Here is an 18,503-nt window from a genome sequence, read left to right on the forward strand (position 1 = left end):
CAAGATTGGATGTAATGTTTGATGAAGTTGGATGTAATGTTTATGTATATTATTATTTAAATTTCAAATGGTGATGTTAAGGACAGAGACTTTCCAAAATGGTGAAAAATAACTTCTCTGCTAATAATACACTTTAGCATTACCACTTTAATAAAAAATATATTTTTACCAAACTGACACAGACATGTGCTGAACGTCACTGTCATTGAGCTAATGAGATACATATGATAAACGTCATTAGGTTATCTCTCTGGTTTGGATCCCTGGAGTTCTCAACTGAATCTCCTTTTCTACTAGCAAAGCCCTGACTGTTGAACACTGCGTCCTGCTTTGGGGCTTCAGTGAGTTTAGTTGGCTTGGTGTTTTATGGTTAGAGCCTAAGCCACATCCCATATCTTTTGATTCTTTTCTAATCCTCTTTTCTTTTCATCTCTTCTATCTTTTGCTTCATGCTCTTTTATGTTCTCGCTGTTATCGTTTATTTGAATCTTTCCTAATCCTAACTTCTTAAAGGACGGATACTCACAGTTCCAATAAGCAAAGAATTTCCTGACTTTTGTCACATATGTGCTTTTGTGTGTAGTGTGATAGTGTAAATTCTGCAGCACGCATAGTTTATCGTTCACTGTTTAGCAATTACTTTTTGCGTCATAGCCTAATGATTTGAATTATTGCACCATAGCACAAACCTGAAACTAATTTAAATGCTTTGTATCTTCTTTTCTGTGAGTAAAGGACACACCTGTAGGAACGTCAATCTTCATGGTCAATGCTACAGATCCGGACCAAGGCACAGGGGGAAGTGTGCTTTTCTCTTTCCAGCCTCCATCTCCCTTCTTCTCAATTGACGGAGCCCGAGGAATCGTCACTGTGTCGAGACGTCTAGATTATGAAATTACAAGTGCCTACCAGCTCACTGTCAATGCCACGGTATTGACACAAACCCTCACCTATTGTATTATCAGTCTAACCATGTAAAGTAAAACATTGCTTCTTCACAATAACAGAACGAAAAAGACGTGGTGATGTTGAAGAATAAATATCACCACAGAAAATGTTCAGGCTTGCATGAACACAATCGTGCTACATAAGTAGAACAAATAAACTAGAACAAATAATTTTCATTTAGGATTCATTTAAAATTCTGATGGCTGTTTGGTGTATAATGAATTGCTTTTTATTTTCAGTTCTTTATTTACATTTACCTTGTGCTCATTGTGTCTGCTTATTTTTATTTCTACTACAGGACCAGGACAAACTTCGTCCTCTCTCCAGTCTGGCTAACTTGGCCATCACTCTCTCTGACATTCAGGACATGGACCCCATCTTTACCAACCTGCCCTACAGCACCAATGTAGAGGAGGAAGCACCGCTGGTTAGTGCACACGCCTACGTACTCCTGCCGAAACACCCAGGGGGAAAATGGCCATCTCTGCTGCGTTTATCTCTGTGATTCCTTTAATGGATGGTGTCAGAACCCACACAAGCAATGCTGATGATGATATTAAAATGGAGGCCATAAAGATCCTTTAGCCTTGTCGCTCCGGTGCAAAAACTAAACTAGGAAACTTCAGCCACCAGACATGTCTAATAACGAATGACTAGGTTTGGTGTAAAGGCAGAAAAAGTATTTGTATAGAGAATTGTATCTATTTTGTCTGTGAGGTAAAATTAGGTTAGTAGAGGATTTTTAAGCACACACCCACCCACCCACACACACACACACACACACACAAACACACACTTGTCTTGCTGTAGTGAAATGTCAGAATTTCTATTTGCATGAATATTAACAGTATGTGACAGAAATGAGAGTTGGTGACTGGCTGATACATTCAATCAAGGTCAGAGAGAGAGGGGGAGGGTAGAGAGAGAGGGGAGAGAGAGAGAGAGAGAGAAAGAGATGGGGGTTTCCATGCTGGCTGATTCTTGGCTCTCTGACTGAGGAAAATCTTCTATGACAAATGTGTGATATGGGTTGCCAAATCCTCTCTTGCTTTAACTCTAGTCCCTTAAAGCCTGAATTCACTCCATTAAAAACTACTTTTCTTTTAAACAGTTAAATGTTAAACAGTTACTGGAGACTAAAACAAATCTGTTTGCACACCATTTCCTTTTTATTTTGTTATTGCTTGCGCTGTTGTATATTGTATTCAAATGGTAACAAATTGATGTGTCCAGAAAAGACAAATGATAAATACATTATCTAGCCCACCAAGCATGTAGAAGCTCCATTGTGCTGCACAGAAACTGTATATCTGGCTAGTTTGCTAGTTAAGTACATTAATAGCGATGAAGGGGAATGAACAAGGATTTAAAAAAAAGACTCCTCCAAAAGTATTTGAACGGAAAATTGTTTGCACTCTAACCAGAATACATTTGGTTTTAAAATCAAAAAATTTATATGAAATCTGAATTTCAGCTTTTAGCATTGAAAGGCACGCACGCACACACACACACACACACACACACACACACATGTTGGTGAAGTATCTAAACTGTTGTTTTGTGTTTCGGGGTCTTTAAATTGACATTTCAAGCCTTTTAGTGTCAAACACTATTTGGCTGTCATACTCTGTCTCCAGAGAGAGAGAGAGAGAGAGAGAGAGAGAAGCATTTGGCTGAGTGAGCACTGTACATGTGTGGACAACACAGGAAAGGATCTCATATAATTTCAGCATCATTTCCCTTTCCTGAACCTTTTTCTTTCACTTAATCCCCCCCCCCTCCATCTCTCTTTATCTTTCAGCAAGGTAAATTGAATTGTAATTTGTGCAGGCTGCTCTTTTAGTACTTATGATGCATGATAAAAGACTTCTTAAATGGTTCAATCTTCTCTCTCTCTGTCACTCACACACACACACACATACACACACACACACACACACATACACAGTGGACCTTTAAGCAGGGATTTTGTCTTTTGTCTTTTATGGAATTTTGGCACAATCTTTAGAGAAATCATAAAATGAGCAGCAACCAATAGCCCTGAATAATCAAAGTCTCTGTATGTATGTGTATACAGAGATATATGTATACAATAGAATAGGTCTATTCAAGATCTGGATATATTCTCCAATTGATAAATTGTCTAATAAAATACCTGTTTTCTTTAAGTCGCTCTGCTAAGGTGTTTGTCTTCTTGCTGAGAATGAACTGTTTTATAATAAGGCCCAACAGGAATGTAGTGAATCAGTGTGTGAGTACATTTGTGCCTCTTGGAAGAGGAAATGTTGAAGTTTGACATTGTGAATGGATCTGAGGGTGAAAGCAGACGTGCTTTGCATGAATTCCAGCATAGGTGCAACCAGCAGGTTAATGGGCAAACTCTATTTGTGCACTAGAAGTGGTTGGACTGTATAATGCTCTTTATATTCATCTACCATCTTACCTGCTCTCTGATGTTATCTATATATAGGAGCCATCCTGGTCTATAATACCCAAATGATTTCTAAGAAAATGTCTGTAATGATTTTAACTTCTTGAGGAAGTACAGCACAAAAGTTTCTTCTGAAAACTGTTCCACTGAGATGTTGCTGCTCTAGAGGTACTTTCCGTTTGTGTGTCTGTGTGTGTGTGTACTTACCGTCTCTTGTTCTGTGTGTACAGGGTTTTGAGGTGCGTAAGATCAGAGCGATTGATCAGGATCTTGGCAAACCTCGAGGCATCGGATACACCGTTGTATCAGGTCAGTGAGATCCTCGGCTCTTCTACGAGATTCTCTCTTCTCAGAGTCTTTGGACAATAGTAGAGGTGTCACAAGCATGGAGTCTCATTGGGAAATCAAGACTGAGAGATGCTGAGTTATCACATTACACCCATCAACGCATGATGGATCAGTAATAGGCCAAATATTAATAATATCTCTAATGGCTTTGACAAAATAACACTCTATGAGCTGCAATGCAAGCTTTTGGTTAGATCATTTTTGGCTTGTTTGGATAACCATTTGATTTTGTTCCATATTCCATTATCATCATCTCTGCTGTAATGAGACTCCAGATTTGAAGCTGCACCTACACATTATTAATCATATTTTATTATTAATTATTTCCCTCTGTTCATTACAAACATTACAACTATAAATAACATTCAACAGTTTCATTGCATTTTTGTTGACCAAATCTGCACCAAAGCATTTTTGAATATTGTTATAGTCCTGAACATTCTTGTTCTAATTAAAATGCATGAGAGATGAATCTCTTGACCCTCCGGAGGATGAAGATGCATTAATAGAAGTTCTGGTTTTAGAATACCTCTACGGAAAGAAGAAAATGAATCTTAATCTTAATCTGCATGATACAGTAACTAATACAGTTCTGATTCACCACTGAATCCTGCTATGATGCTCAGAGTTTTCTAGTTGGCGGCGTGTCAGTAAGATAACGTGCTGGAATCAGCAGACGCACCATCTGTAAAATTTGTTGAAATCGAACGTTTACGCGTCTCAGATGCTGATTGCAGTTATTATTACGGTATAAAGCAAAACCTTAAAGTTTACAGAACCTTTATGAATTGCTCAAAAACATAAAAAAGCAAAAGACACCTGACACACATTCTTTCACTGTTCTTTATTTTCTAGACATAGAACTAAAAAAAACATGCTGTTTTTTTTCCTTTTAATTAAGAGCAGGTACATTTCCATCTCGCTGAAAGCACTTGACATCATAATTATGACTTTCCAGGAGGACTTTACTTTTTGTTACTCCACTGTACATGACATACCATCATCGGTGTAGTAGTCGATACCTAGACAACCAAAATGCATTCAATCTGTGTTTCTCCAGGCTACTTTCTGTAACGTGTTCGATGGCGGTCTGGGAAACGCTATTTAGTGTCATAACATTACATATCAGTGAAGAGCAGTACAACTGTATTTGCTGTCTAACCGATTATCACTAAAAAAATGTTTTTGCTGTATTTAGCAAGAAGAAAAATCAGAAAACCTTTTGTAAAATACTGGATAGGTAACAAAGTGAAATTTTCTAGTATTGTGTATGATTTGTCATTTTTATTCTTCTTACACATGAAGGTCACAGTGTAATAACTCCAACGGACGTGCCACATGGGCTACGTTTCCGCTCACGAACAAGCAAACAGTGCTTAATGAAGCTAATTATGGCATCTAACATTTCTTTTACATTTCTGTTGGATTCCTAGAAATGTCAGTGTGAAAAATGTGAATGAATGGTTTGAATCGCTCACCACTGATACCTGTCAAACTGTCAGCAACAGGGGAGTGGAAATTTTTTAAATGCATTTTCTTTCTTTTTTTCTTTTCTTTTTTGCTGTGGTCGAGATCTGGGGGAAAGAAAAAAAAAGCAAATCTGAGTGCACAAACACCTTTGCATTTCACACTGTCATATATTTGAAAAGTCCAAAATTGCACTATGTGAAGCCTTTTTCAGGTGGCTTTTGATGTGACACACAAGATAGGGAACATAGCATTTTAGCAAATATTACGGTAAAGGGATCTGATGCCACAGATATTTGTTTCACATATTTCTCTTATAGCACAACAGTTTTCCAGTGTTGTATTTTTTTTGTATTTATTTAACGTGGATATATTGTGGGTTCGATTTCTCCGTCAAGCTTCACTTGTGCTTCAAGGGTTTTCTCTATTTTCTCCTAAGACGATGATAAGATGGACTGGCACCTTGTCCAAGGTGTCCCCCGCTTTGACCCAGTGTAGGATCGGTGCTACAGAAAACGGATGGATGGATGGTTATGTTTTGTTTCTTCATTTCAGCCTTTTTTGTTTTCAGCCTGGAAATGAGCTCCACCCCCAGCTGAACAAGAGGCGCTCAGCTGCAACAGAGTTCACAGGGTCGATTGAAGGGAGGTGAAGGCTTGTCAAAGTATTCATTACAGTTCACCTTGCAGGCAATAAGGAGCTTTAAAACTCACAAACCACTCCTTTAATATGATGCATGTTGTGTTAGGAGGTTAAGCCAGTGAGTTAAGAGTGTGTTTGTTCTTCCAGTCTGGTCAAATGATTTAATGCTGCGGCAAAGTACTGCTGTTCCCCACATCATACTCATTACTCCTATCAGTCAGCTCATACAAAATGCACTCCATCCTTCACTCTGTCCAGTCTGCATTTATTTTTCCGACAAACTGCAAGTCAGAATGAGGGATTCGATATGTGTGATGTGGCTGCAAATGTCCACATTCAAGGACATGGTGCGCTGCTGCATTTCAAACACACTCTGTTTTGGATGGTTTATGTGAGAGAACGATATTCAACATCCAGGACCGACACTATTGACTGATAAAATCCAACCAATATACGTTACCGTGATCTCATAAAAGTGAAAATTACACTGGATTCAGGAGTGTTATGTGTATGATATTGCATACATAATGCAGGACTCTTTTGACTTCTGACTCACATGGTGAAGTCACCTGGAGTCTCCTGTCAGTAAAATTTAAAGGGGCTGTTTGTAATTTTTATAGCCTTTTGCATACTGCAATGAATTAAGCCGGCAAGCTTTAACGTCTTCTTTACAGCCATATTCATGACTTATTTTAAAGTGTGTGTCCCATGTGAGATGTTTCTATCATAGGCAGAGCTCATTTCTGGGCCAGAAATATGTACATGCAGCCTTAGATGAAGAAACTATTGAGAATCACAGCATTTCAAAGGTGCTATTAAGTTTAGAAATGATTTAATATATGAATACATATACTCGTGTGTGTGTGTGTCTGAAAACACAAAAAGCACAGATGGTTAAAGCATCTTCCAAACTTCATCCTTTCACTGCTATAAACATGACACAGATTAGAAAAAGAAGTTCAAGAGGAATCAGTGAGGCAGGGTGTGGAGAGACTGTTTGTGTGTGTGTGTGTGTGTGTGTGTGTGTGTGTGTGTGTGTGAGAGAGAGAGAGAGAGAGAGAGAGAGAGAGAGAGAGAGACCTTTCTCTGGATGTAGGTAGGAATATTTCATAGCAGCTTTTCCATTACTGCTGACTCCTAACATGAAGGATGGAGAGAAAACAGGAATAAAGAGATTAGAAAAGGAAGATTGGGGAATTTAGATGAGAGCAGTAAGGTACAGATGTGCAACAGATCCATCCAAATAGTCATGAAATCAGGTATTTTTGGCTTTCATGTTAGTGGGAGTGGTGAGTTTTACTCTCATGTTAGTGGGAGTGGTGAGTTTTACTCTCATGCTTGGTCTGAGTTTGTGATTTTTACTCTTGAGTCGTTTTTAATTTCCTTTAGGAGTAGGATTACTGTGGACATCCTAGTAGGAACACAACAGCAAAATCTGTTTTTTTCGTGTGTGTGTGTGTGTGTGTGTGTGTGTGTGTGTGTGTGTGTGTGAGAGAGAGAGAGAGAGAGTAACATATTATTAAGAGTATTTTATGCTGAAAACAACATGTAATTTCCCCAAACACAATCCTGCATAATGGCAAAATCAATTGCACCAGAAACATTAATAGTCCCTCAAGACCTGTGAAGCACTGAGCATCTTGTTGTGGTCATCCTATGAGCGGTGTGAATCGTAGGAGATCTACCTGAGTCCTGATATGAAACCTGGGTGATATCCTGAGTACACATGAGCAGAGGAAATACTAAAAAAGTGAGAAAGATGCAGCTGTGTAGGGTTTTGCTTTATCAAGCAGCTCAGGAGATCAGGCAGCATGTGCTTTACCTAAAGGCTGAGGAAACAGTGTGTTAGATTTCACCTGCCTGAATTTTTGCACAAAAGGGACAAGAAATATATTCTACAATAAATGTAGGTGTTTGCTCTGAACCTTCACTATTCTTCTTTTATTAACATGTCAGTTTTTCAGCCTAAAAAAAGACCAAATAAATAAATCAATAAAAATGAAAACACACAGATTTTTTTTTTGACAGAAACACATTAGACCTGAGTGTTTGGCAGACTCTCCTGTCCTTTTATTTTGTTTTTGATGTTGATTTTAGTTTGTATTTTGTTCTGCTGCTTGCTTTGAATATATTTTGTGATCTTAAGTGTGAGTTAGATGATGTTAATAATACAGACTCTAGAGCTTATTATCTAATATTATTATATTTTATAGAAAGTTTCTTTTTTTCTCTCTCTGTCTCTCTCTGTCTCTCTCTCTCTCTCTCTCTCTCTCTCTCTCTCACACACACACACACACTCAAACACACACTCAAACGCACACACACACACACACACACACACACACACACACACACACACACTCATACAGGCAGACAGATGCTATAATTATAATCATAGGATGTGGATTCTAATGCTATTTTATGTGAGTGTGGCTGAGTGGCCTTAAATCACCTTTTTGTACCATTTATTGTGTGTGTGTGCATGTGCGTGTGTGTGTGTGTGTGCGTGTGCGTGTGTGTACTTGCATGTTTGTTCCTGGGTGTCCTCTGTGGGAGTGCATGTCCTCAGGGACTCGTATTATTAGTTGAGTAATTAAGATAAATGCATTTTTAATTGCCAGGGCGATGAGTGTTAACGAGCTAGAGAGTAGAGATTAGCATATCCGGCACCCTTGCTTTCTGTCTGACTCACGCTTTCCCTCGCTTTTCCTCACTGAGTGCAGCAAGAGGTTGTTGATAAGCCGTTTGTTGTATAATCACATTGGTAATCATACACTTAGTGTGATTCAGATTGGATCAGACCCCACTACATGTTAAATACAATTCTATACAGTACATTTCTCTCCCATGGAAAGAGGTTTTTTTTTTCTTAAAAACTATTGCACTTGATTTTCAGAGGTGAGTTTTGACTCTCTGTGCTGCTCCCGCTGCTCTCTGTCTACTTCAGAGTATTATGAGATGACTTTGCAGCATTTCAAGTGGAAAATTTTCTCTGAGTATTGAACTATGGGTGAAACAGCGGGTAGACTCCAGTGCTGGAGAGCTGTAGTCTAAGCAGAGTTTTGGTGATTTTCTCACTTAGACAATTCAACTAAACCTGGTGTTTACATACTGTTGAATCAGTTGCCTTTGGATGGGGAAATCATTAAACTGTGCTGGTCCACCAGGCGTGCTGTTGTGCTTCTTTACCTTAAAGCAAGACAGTCCTTTAGAATAGAGATCTTCCAACACCAGAATGGTGCTGGTGTCAAAACTCTGGGATTGGGTTGTTCCATGACATTAAAGACTTGATGATGCGGTAATATCATGACCACTGAGCTTTATCAGTCTTTATTTTTGTTTTGAAATGCTTTTCATGCCCAAGACTTTTAAATACTTTAAACAATGAATTGCTCTGAAATGACAATTATAGGATAGGTAAAAAGTTTTACCAATGCTTCATAGAAAACGTGATCGTAATTTATACCGGAAACAGAGAGAGAGAATAAAAGTTGATGGAGTATGCACTGTAGTTGTTTCTAAATAGAAAATGAAACTCATTTTCTCCTCTGTTGGCCAAAATATAAATCAATAGGCTTTGAGAAATAATAATAATAATGGGTTTTCTGAAAAACTCAATACTTGGAATGGAAGTATGTGTCAAAGTTGTTTCTAATATAACAAGAAGAGTAAATCAGAAAATATTATTATTACTAGCATGTTATTACTAATTATTATTACTTGTTTTTTCTACATAATATACTCTTAAAATGTAAAATATATATATATCCTTCTTTTCTTAGGCTACCATATTTGCTGTATATGTATTATATGTGTATATCCTTTACTAACAGACACAGAGGCCACACCTCCTTTACTAATAGACACAGAGGCCACACCTCCTTTACTAACAGACACAGAGGCCACACCTAATTTACTAACAGACACATAGGCCACACCTCCTTTACTAACAGACACAGAGGCCACACCTAATTTACTAACAGACACATAGGCCACACCCCCTTTACTAACAGACACAGAGGCCACACCTCCTTTACTAATAGACACAGAGGCCACACCTCCTTTACTAATAGACACAGAGGCCACACCTCCTTTACTAACAGACACAGAGACCACACCTCCTTTACTAACAGGCACAGAGGCCACACCTTCTTTACTAACAGACACAGAGGCCACACCTCCTTTACTAATATACACAGAGTCCACACCTCCTTTACTAATATACACAGAGGCCACACCTCCTTTACTAACAGACACAGAGGCCACACCTCCTTTACTAATAGACACAGAGGCCACACCTCCTTTACTAATAGACACAGAGGCCACACCTCCTTTACTAACAGACACAGAGGCCACACCTCCTTTACTAACAGACACAGAGGCCACACCTCCTTTACTAACAGACACAGAGACCACACCTCCTTTACTAACAGACACAGAGGCCACACCTCCTTTACTAACAGGCACAGAGGCCACACCTTCTTTACTAACAGACACAGAGGCCACACCTCCTTTACTAATATACACAGAGTCCACACCTCCTTTACTAATATACACAGAGGCCACACCTCCTTTACTAACAGACACAGAGGCCATACCTCCTTTACTAATATACACAGAGGCCACACCTCCTTTACTAATATACACAGAGGCCACACCCCCTTTACTAACAGACACAGAGGCCACACCTCCTTTACTAACAGACACAGAGGCTGCACCTCCTTTACTAACAGACACAGAGGCCACACCTCCTTTACTAACAGACACAGAGGCCACACCTCCTTTACTAATATACACAGAGGCCACACCTCCTTTACTAACAGACACAGAGGCCACACCTCCTTTACTAACAGACACAGAGGCCACACTTCCTTTACTAACAGACACAGAGGCCACACCTCCTTTACTAATATACACAGAGGCCACACCTCCTTTACTAACAGACACAGAGGCCACACCTCCTTTACTAATATACACAGAGGCCACACCTCCTTTACTAACAGGCACAGAGGACACACCTCCTTTTCTTAATAAATTAAAGATTATCAGATTATGATCTGGTGAGTTTAGTTAAAGTTAGCAAACTGGATAACATTTGATTTTGCATTATGTAAATTTGGAATAATTTGCATAAAGCTTCTAGCTGTACATCTGTTTGATTCAGACTTCAGGGTTCTGATCTTCTGATTGAGGTTCACTTGTAAGTCAATTTGGATTAAAGTTTTTACAGAAGGAAAAAGTAGGTATAAGGAGTAGTGTGAGTAAGAGAGAGAGAGAGAGAGAGAGAGAGAGAGAGAGAGAGAGTATAAATTGTATGAGTATGTATGGTGCTGCTGGCACAATGTCATAGCTGTGACCCTCTGAGCTCTTTCTGTGCTGAGTGTGTGTGTGTGTGTGTGTGTGTGTGTGTGTGTGTGTGTGTGTGTGTGTGTGTGTGTGTGTGTGTGTGTGTGTGTGTCTGCACGTGCATTCCAATAGTAAGAGAAAGGCGTAACAGATGTGCGATTTGTGTGTCCATCCTCTTGGCAGTCTTAAAAGGGTCTTCAAAGTGCACTCATGTCTGATGAATACATGATGAAGTGCCACAGGAGAATGAGTTTCCCCCAAAAAGAGAAAAACTCTCCCAGATATAACCTGCTAACCCTTTCAGCTACAGTGGCCTTAAGGGCTAACGTTAAAGCCTAGTGAAATCAGCCTGGCCTCCAGCAGGAGATAAGAGGAGGATTTGAGTTTCTCAGCTCCCATCAGGATCACATTTACATAGTGAGTGGTATCTTCACAGTTAGAGTTCTGCACTATTGACCACATGGTTCTGAGTTCAAATCCCAGCCTTGTTGGAAAGCCTTCAGGTTTTTCTCCATATCATGACTTTGAAGAATGGATTTATCTTTCTGTTCTGCTCTAGTTAGCTTAAAGAATGGACTCGTAAGGACATGAGAATGGAGTTTAAGACATGCTGCCTTCTTGACTGTAGTGATTCCTGTTAATATCCATAGAAGGAGAAAAACGACTACTTTCACGGGATTGTCCTTGACAACCCTGCTGAATCAGTTGAATATTTTTTTTACAGAATGTGCATCCGATCTCTGTGAGATCACATGTTAAAATCATAGACACTCGGTCACATGGTTGTGGTAATGATAGGTTCTCAACTGTAATTGTCTCAATTAGAGTAACCTTAGCCAATGAAAGGCATCTGTGCTTACAGTATGATTACAGATGTGTACAGTAAGAGCAGTTAGTGCCAATTCTAAACAAAATTGTCCCTTTTGTCAGACATATGAGTGTAGTTATAGTGCAGGTATCAAGTTGCTTCATGTGGTCGGTCTCTTTGTCCGGTACAGCAGTAAATACTGTTGGTTTTTATACACCTCGGTGTCAGTGACGGATATCAAAAATAACCAGCTATCTTGGGTGCTGTGGCTATTGGTGAAACTGGCACGCAAGGACACGTAAGGATACAGGATGTGCATGGGGAAAAATGTGCTTTAATCTAAGGTCTCTACTGTTTAAGTCTATTAAAGTCTATTAAAGGCTATTAAAAAAATATAACAGATAAAAAATGTGAGCTATAAATGTAACAGAAAAATACTCACTCTGTTTACTCTGACTCTGAGTATGCCTAACTTTCCTTTTAGCGTGACTATATGTGCACACAGCCATACCTGGACATTCACAACACACACACACACACACACACACACACACACACACACACACACACACACACACACACACACACATATATATATATATACACATATACACACACACACATATACACACACATATAAGTATAACCCAGCTTTAGCTACAACATGTTCTTCTACAGGATCTTTATCTAACCACTCTGTAGCTTTTCAATTAGCTACAAGAGGACTGGACTCAATCCTGATAGCTGCACTAATCCTACACACACACACACACACACACACACATACACACACACATTAACATCAATACACACAGAGGCTCATTTGCCACTTTCTTTGTGCAGCCTATTTAGAGGCAGGAATCTGTGACTGTTGCTGGCAGCAGCGTGTGTGTGATCTGGAAAATCTACTTTTTCCATTCTTTCTCAGAAAGCATTTGTGCGATAACTGAAAAGAACCATTCCAGCGTTTTTTTTTTTTTTTTTTAATCTTATCTTTAATGGAATCTTGTTACTTTTCCCAAAGCTGCTCTTACATTGTGCCACATCCAGAGAATCATACAGCTTACACACTGCATCATGATCTGTTCAAATCCAGCAGGGTTCTGACAGCAGAAATGCTTCAAATATGTAAAGGAAACAACACAATCCTGTCTATTAGAGCATCGATATGTCACATGCATTCAGACATCTAGTGCCAGGTCAAGGATTCGGTCCTGATGAGTTAAATAATCTGTGCACCTGTCGTAAAGAATACAGATGAAGCTTTTTTTATACAGGCTGGTCAGAGATCACAGTCTATTTCATGGCTTTGATTATCTCTCCTGGGTTCTGAGGGTTCTGGATAGAGAGTTGCCTTATGACCCAACTAATAAATTGTGTGGCAGAGACTGTCTGTGTCTCTCACAGATTCTCTCTGATCGTGATCACTAAAACAGACACAGCTTTCATTTTTAATCCACATCCTGGCAGACACGCACAGCCGTGTTTTCCACTTTTCAATTCACTGCTGCGTCACTGTTGAGTAAAGCCTTTCAGAAATGGCCTTGATCTGCTGTGTGTCTTTAGTATAATCTGTTTCAGTTCAAATAACCAATTTAAAATTTAGACCAAAAGCAGAAATGCCTATAACAATTGTGCTTGGGCGTTTATTCTATTATATCAGCTGAAGTCTGTAATAGTTTAGCTCTCTCTCTCGCTCTCGATCTCTCTAAATAAATAAATAAATAAATAAATAACTGTTATAGTATATAATTATTTATCAGCTTTCATTTCCTGATATTTACATCAAAACATGGCACCTTTGTTAACAGACCATTTTTGGGAGCAAAAGTATTGGAATGTATCGTCTATAAGGTTATTTTAATATTATTAACCACATCCAGCATACGACCCACTGTCATCAACGAACCGTTGAACCGTGGCTTTTTTCCTCCCTTCATTTTAATCCCTTCTCATTTTCCTCTTCAGGGGGTGAAATGCTGCTCATTTTGTTTTGGTGTAAGATCTGATGATTGACATGGTCTAAAACGTTCACGTTCAATTTTCTTTCCCCTGATGAAGTCCTCTGGTGTTTTGCAGTGTGTTTTGGGTTGATGTCTTCCTGCATCATGAAGCTCCTCCTAATCAGATTGGATCCATTTCTCTGTAAATTGTCAGAATACTTCTGTAGACTTCTACCATCATGAGTTACACCATCAATAAAGATCAGTGAACCTGTTCAAACCAAGAGCAGACATACATAGCTATAAACTGTTTAAACAGTCAATCTAACAAAGCGCACATGGAAACAAGAATAGAAGCCATTCACCTGTTCCAATACTTTTGCATGAGTGTTTGCCTGTTGCTCAGTTGAATATCTATATAAAGGCCCGTAATCTGTGCCTTCTGGTTCACATTTTCAAATTACACGAAGCATTTTCAGGTTGTTTATACACTCCACATAAATGTACACACACTCTGACGAAAACTGACTGCACTCCTGTTTAAACACACCTGCCATCACAAGGAAGACATTTTCGGTATTTTCAAAATATCAGGTATTTAAAAAAAAGGCAGAAAACCAAAAGCAATGCCACACTTGAGTTGGACATCCATAAGATAGAACATAAACCATGAAATTTTGAACGCTACACATTACACCTTTCCAAATCTGATGAAATGAAGCTAATTAAACGAACAGCAAACCTTGCATTAGCCTGACCGAGGGCTTGGAAAGTGCTGCACTCATGTTCCACCTGATTAAACCCAGAGTTGAAGAGTGTGTGAGCGCGCGCGCGCGCGTGTGTGTGTGTGTGTGTGTGTGTGGTGTCAAGTGTGTGCAGGTTTTAAAGTGAAAGCAGGTGGTCCATTATTGTATGGTGAAGACAAACACATTGGATAAAACACTAAATGGTTCCAACCCATTTTAATGAGGTTTCTGACATCAGTTCCTACACAGCAGTGCTGCACTGTAGCCTAATTAGTGTCTTGCACTTAATTAATTAGACACAACGTAGTACTAATATTTCACTTCTCCTCACACCTCAGACAGAAGCACTTACAGGGTGTGGTGGATTTTTTTCATCCGTGCAGAATAGCAAATCCCTTGAGCATCTCAAACGTTTTTTTTTTCATTATTTATCGCATTTCTAAGAACAGCGGGTTCTTCGTAAAGCTCGGAATAATTGTTCTTTAGAAACCGAACAATGTTTTGAACGTCTCAGAAGTGACTTTTGATTTAGATTTGGCATCATACTTCATTCTGTATCAATAAGTGATTGATTACGGTATAAAAAGCATGAATATTGTGTGTGTGTGGGTATGTGTGTGTGTGTGTGTGTGTATGTGTGTGTGCATGTGTGTGCGCGTAAGTTCAGTCACACGTGTGAGTTGTGGATGGCTCGGCTTCTCATTTTCCAGCTCACTACTGGCAATAATGTGAAAGCTTTGGCAATCTGCCCATGTTCCACACCTCTGTATTGACCTATACACACACACACACACACACACACACCACACACACATTATTTACTCTTAAGCAATTACTCTTATGTGAACATTCAAACCTATTCTGCTTAATTTTCAATCCACAGTGCAAGATCTCCTCATTTAGTATTAAAACAATACAGTTTTAGGAAACCCTTAAAATATATCCACCATATCCACTGTGCATAAAGTCTGTGCACACATTTACGCAGCGTGCGTACTTTCCATTTTGAAACACGTTCATATTCATATTCATGCATCAGGATTAACTTCATGCGAGTTCATTGGAAATCTGCAGGACTGCAGTTTTTTTGTTTAATTAAACTCATCGTTCCGTACGTTTCATTTGATTTGATTGATTTCACCCTAAAGCTTTTGTCACTTTTTCACAGTCAGTAATTACCCTCAGCCTCGATAAGTACGAGAAATATGTGGCTCGTTCTAGTAATAGCCTTCTAATATTTTTTTAAACGTTAGTAGATATGGCCTTTAATTGTGCACATGTGGTGTTTCAGACCGGCAGCTTATTATTATGGCTGAGATCTGCTCTGTTACTTCTGAAAAACTATGCGATCTTGTGCTGTGATGTTGTGCACACATGCGTAAGTGGTTCTCACATGTATTATATGATGAACGCATGCAGATTAGATGTTGTAGTGGATGCTATCTGTGCTGGCTTTATTACACCAGTTAGTTATTTATATCGTTAAACGTCTGTCTGTGTGTGTTGTTGTGTGTGTTTGTTTGCACATACATGCGCGTCTCTACAGTATGTGTATAATCACAGTGTCGCCGCCTCTGCAGGTGCGAGTGACAGGTGAGGGGGAAGCGGGCCGTTCAATACACGGCTGTTGCATTACATTGTCATTCTGGCCAAGCACACAAAGCAATTTTGTGCCATCATGGATGCATTGACGCTCTCTGTACGACTGACCGCTAAACACATGTTTTTGATTGGACTCACCATCAAGGTTAAAGCCACAGAACTTTCCGATCGCACTCCAAATGTTCATAGTTGCACAGTTTGAAATGATTATAGTTTTATTTCCGTAAATGTAAAATTACGTCGACTGGCTAGGAATATGACAGAAAGCTGATATTTGTTCCGGCACATGAAGAATTTACTCGTTAACACTGTTGTGTTGCTATTCTTTTGTACACAAGCCAGTTTTATATCATTTGCATGCTTTTGCTGTTTCTTTGGTTAGAAAGTAATGCATCGGTGTGACAAAAATCTGTCAGGATTTTTTAACCTTTATTTCAGAGAGAAAAAGCTACAATAGTTCTCCATAAAGGTATCTTTGTATGTAAACAATTATTAAAATGGCATACATCACATTGTAAAGTTCATCATTAAGCTAATTAACATGTCAGGAGAGCATATGTATATAAATGTTTTGTGATATTGTACTCACTGACTCGGCTATATTTGTAGAACGACTGACACCATCATCTTAAGTCCTGTTTGGTTGTAATTAGTTTTTCAGCCGTCATTCTGTCCGCTTCCCTTCCACCAAAATCGGATGTTTGCAGCTTCTACGTACAGTGATGTGTTCACATTAGAAAATAATCCAGATATTTATCCAATATCACAGATTTCATACTGGTGCATTAGGAAATTTTTGACATTTTAATGGTCGCTTTAGGGGGGGCACGGTGGCTTAGTGGTTAGCACGTTCGCCTCACACCTCCAGGGTCGGGGTTCGATTCCCGCCTCCACCTTGTGTGTGTGGAGTTTGCATGTTCTCCCCGTGCCTCGGGGGTTTCCTCCGGGTACTCCGGTTTCCTCCCCCGGTCCAAAAACATGCGTGGTAGGTTGATTGGCATCTCTGGAAAATTGTCCCTAGTGTGTGATTGCGTGAGTGAATGAGTGTGTGTGTGCCCTGCGATGGGTTGGCACTCCGTCCAGGGTGAATCCTGCCTTGATGCCCGATGACGCCTGAGATAGGCACAGGCTCCCCGTGACCTGAGGTAGTTCGGATAAGCGGTAGAAGATGAATGAATGAATGAATGAATGAATGGTCGCTTTAATCAGCCTGGTGTTTTTATTTATCTTTTTTGTTCTAATAGCCTTTATAGTTGATATATTACACAGGCACAGAACATTTTTATTAAAGACTCATCATACAGTCTTGAATTTTGTGATCGCCGGAAATAGCGACGTTTTCCCACATCACCCTAGATGATTGATACTGGTTTATCGGTTTATTTTTATGAATAAACTTTCAAACATGATTACCAAAGTCAGTGCTCAGTGTTTTGTGTAAATATTCGTCAAACTGGAACCTTTTCGCATTTCCAGTGCTACAACCAGGAAGTGAATCTGATTTTGTTTGGATTATATAACAAACGAAGCTACACAAAATCACAGAATAATATGAAAGTGGAATGAAAAAGTCGGTATAGATTACAGGATTATTTCGATCGTATTGTCTATTTTTTTATCCTGGAATAAAAAAATTAAATCACTGAATACACCCTACTGTAGTCTTGTAGTATGTCAGTGAAATCTCAAGCTGAAAAGAACTATTTCATCAGTAGTCTGGAAAAGGATGTCAAGGAACATTCGCCAAGACTCAATTTGTAGCCAGGTTTTTTTCCCTCCACCTTTTTTTTTTTTTTTGCTTCCCCCTCTGGCCTCAATCCTCAAAAATTACCCACAGGACTGTGTCTTTTTCCCTACTTTGGTTTGTTGTCACTAGCCCTCTCTCACCTCATTCACAGTTCAACAATGGTCCAACCAGGCCCAAGTGTAGTGCGACTAAAAACAAGTCTGTCCTGAGGTTAATCTCTCGTGCCCTCACTTCTGTCAACACAACCCCACTGTGCCATTATGAGACCTTACATTCAAACAGGAGTGGCCTCGGTTCATGCTAGCAAGCCGGAGGACACAGGCTAACAAGTACAGAAGCAAACAATGGATAATTGGTAACTGTGTGAAAACTGAAGGTGTATATAAGGATTCAACAGTGGATCTGCTTCAGAAGCCACTACGGTTAATGTTAAGAAAAGTAGCATCTCTTAACTATGGATATTTTCATGCTGCAA

The 18,503-nt window shown here is 39.3% G+C and overlaps 1 protein-coding gene across 1 annotated transcript in view; it reads left to right on the forward strand.

Moving 5' to 3' along the window:
- The window catches only part of LOC132846765 (cadherin-23-like), a 100,463-nt gene that overhangs the window by 26,120 nt on the left and 55,840 nt on the right, over window positions 1-18,503 (forward strand). The window contains exons 5-7 of the mRNA XM_060871483.1: window positions 736-930; window positions 1,247-1,375; window positions 3,610-3,688. Of these exons, the coding sequence (XP_060727466.1) occupies window positions 736-930; window positions 1,247-1,375; window positions 3,610-3,688 (403 nt within the window). The remainder of the gene's footprint in view (window positions 1-735; window positions 931-1,246; window positions 1,376-3,609; window positions 3,689-18,503) is intronic.

The sequence above is a fragment of the Tachysurus vachellii genome, chromosome 6 (genome assembly GCF_030014155.1).
Source record: "Tachysurus vachellii isolate PV-2020 chromosome 6, HZAU_Pvac_v1, whole genome shotgun sequence".
Classification (NCBI taxonomy): Eukaryota; Metazoa; Chordata; class Actinopteri; order Siluriformes; family Bagridae; genus Tachysurus; species Tachysurus vachellii.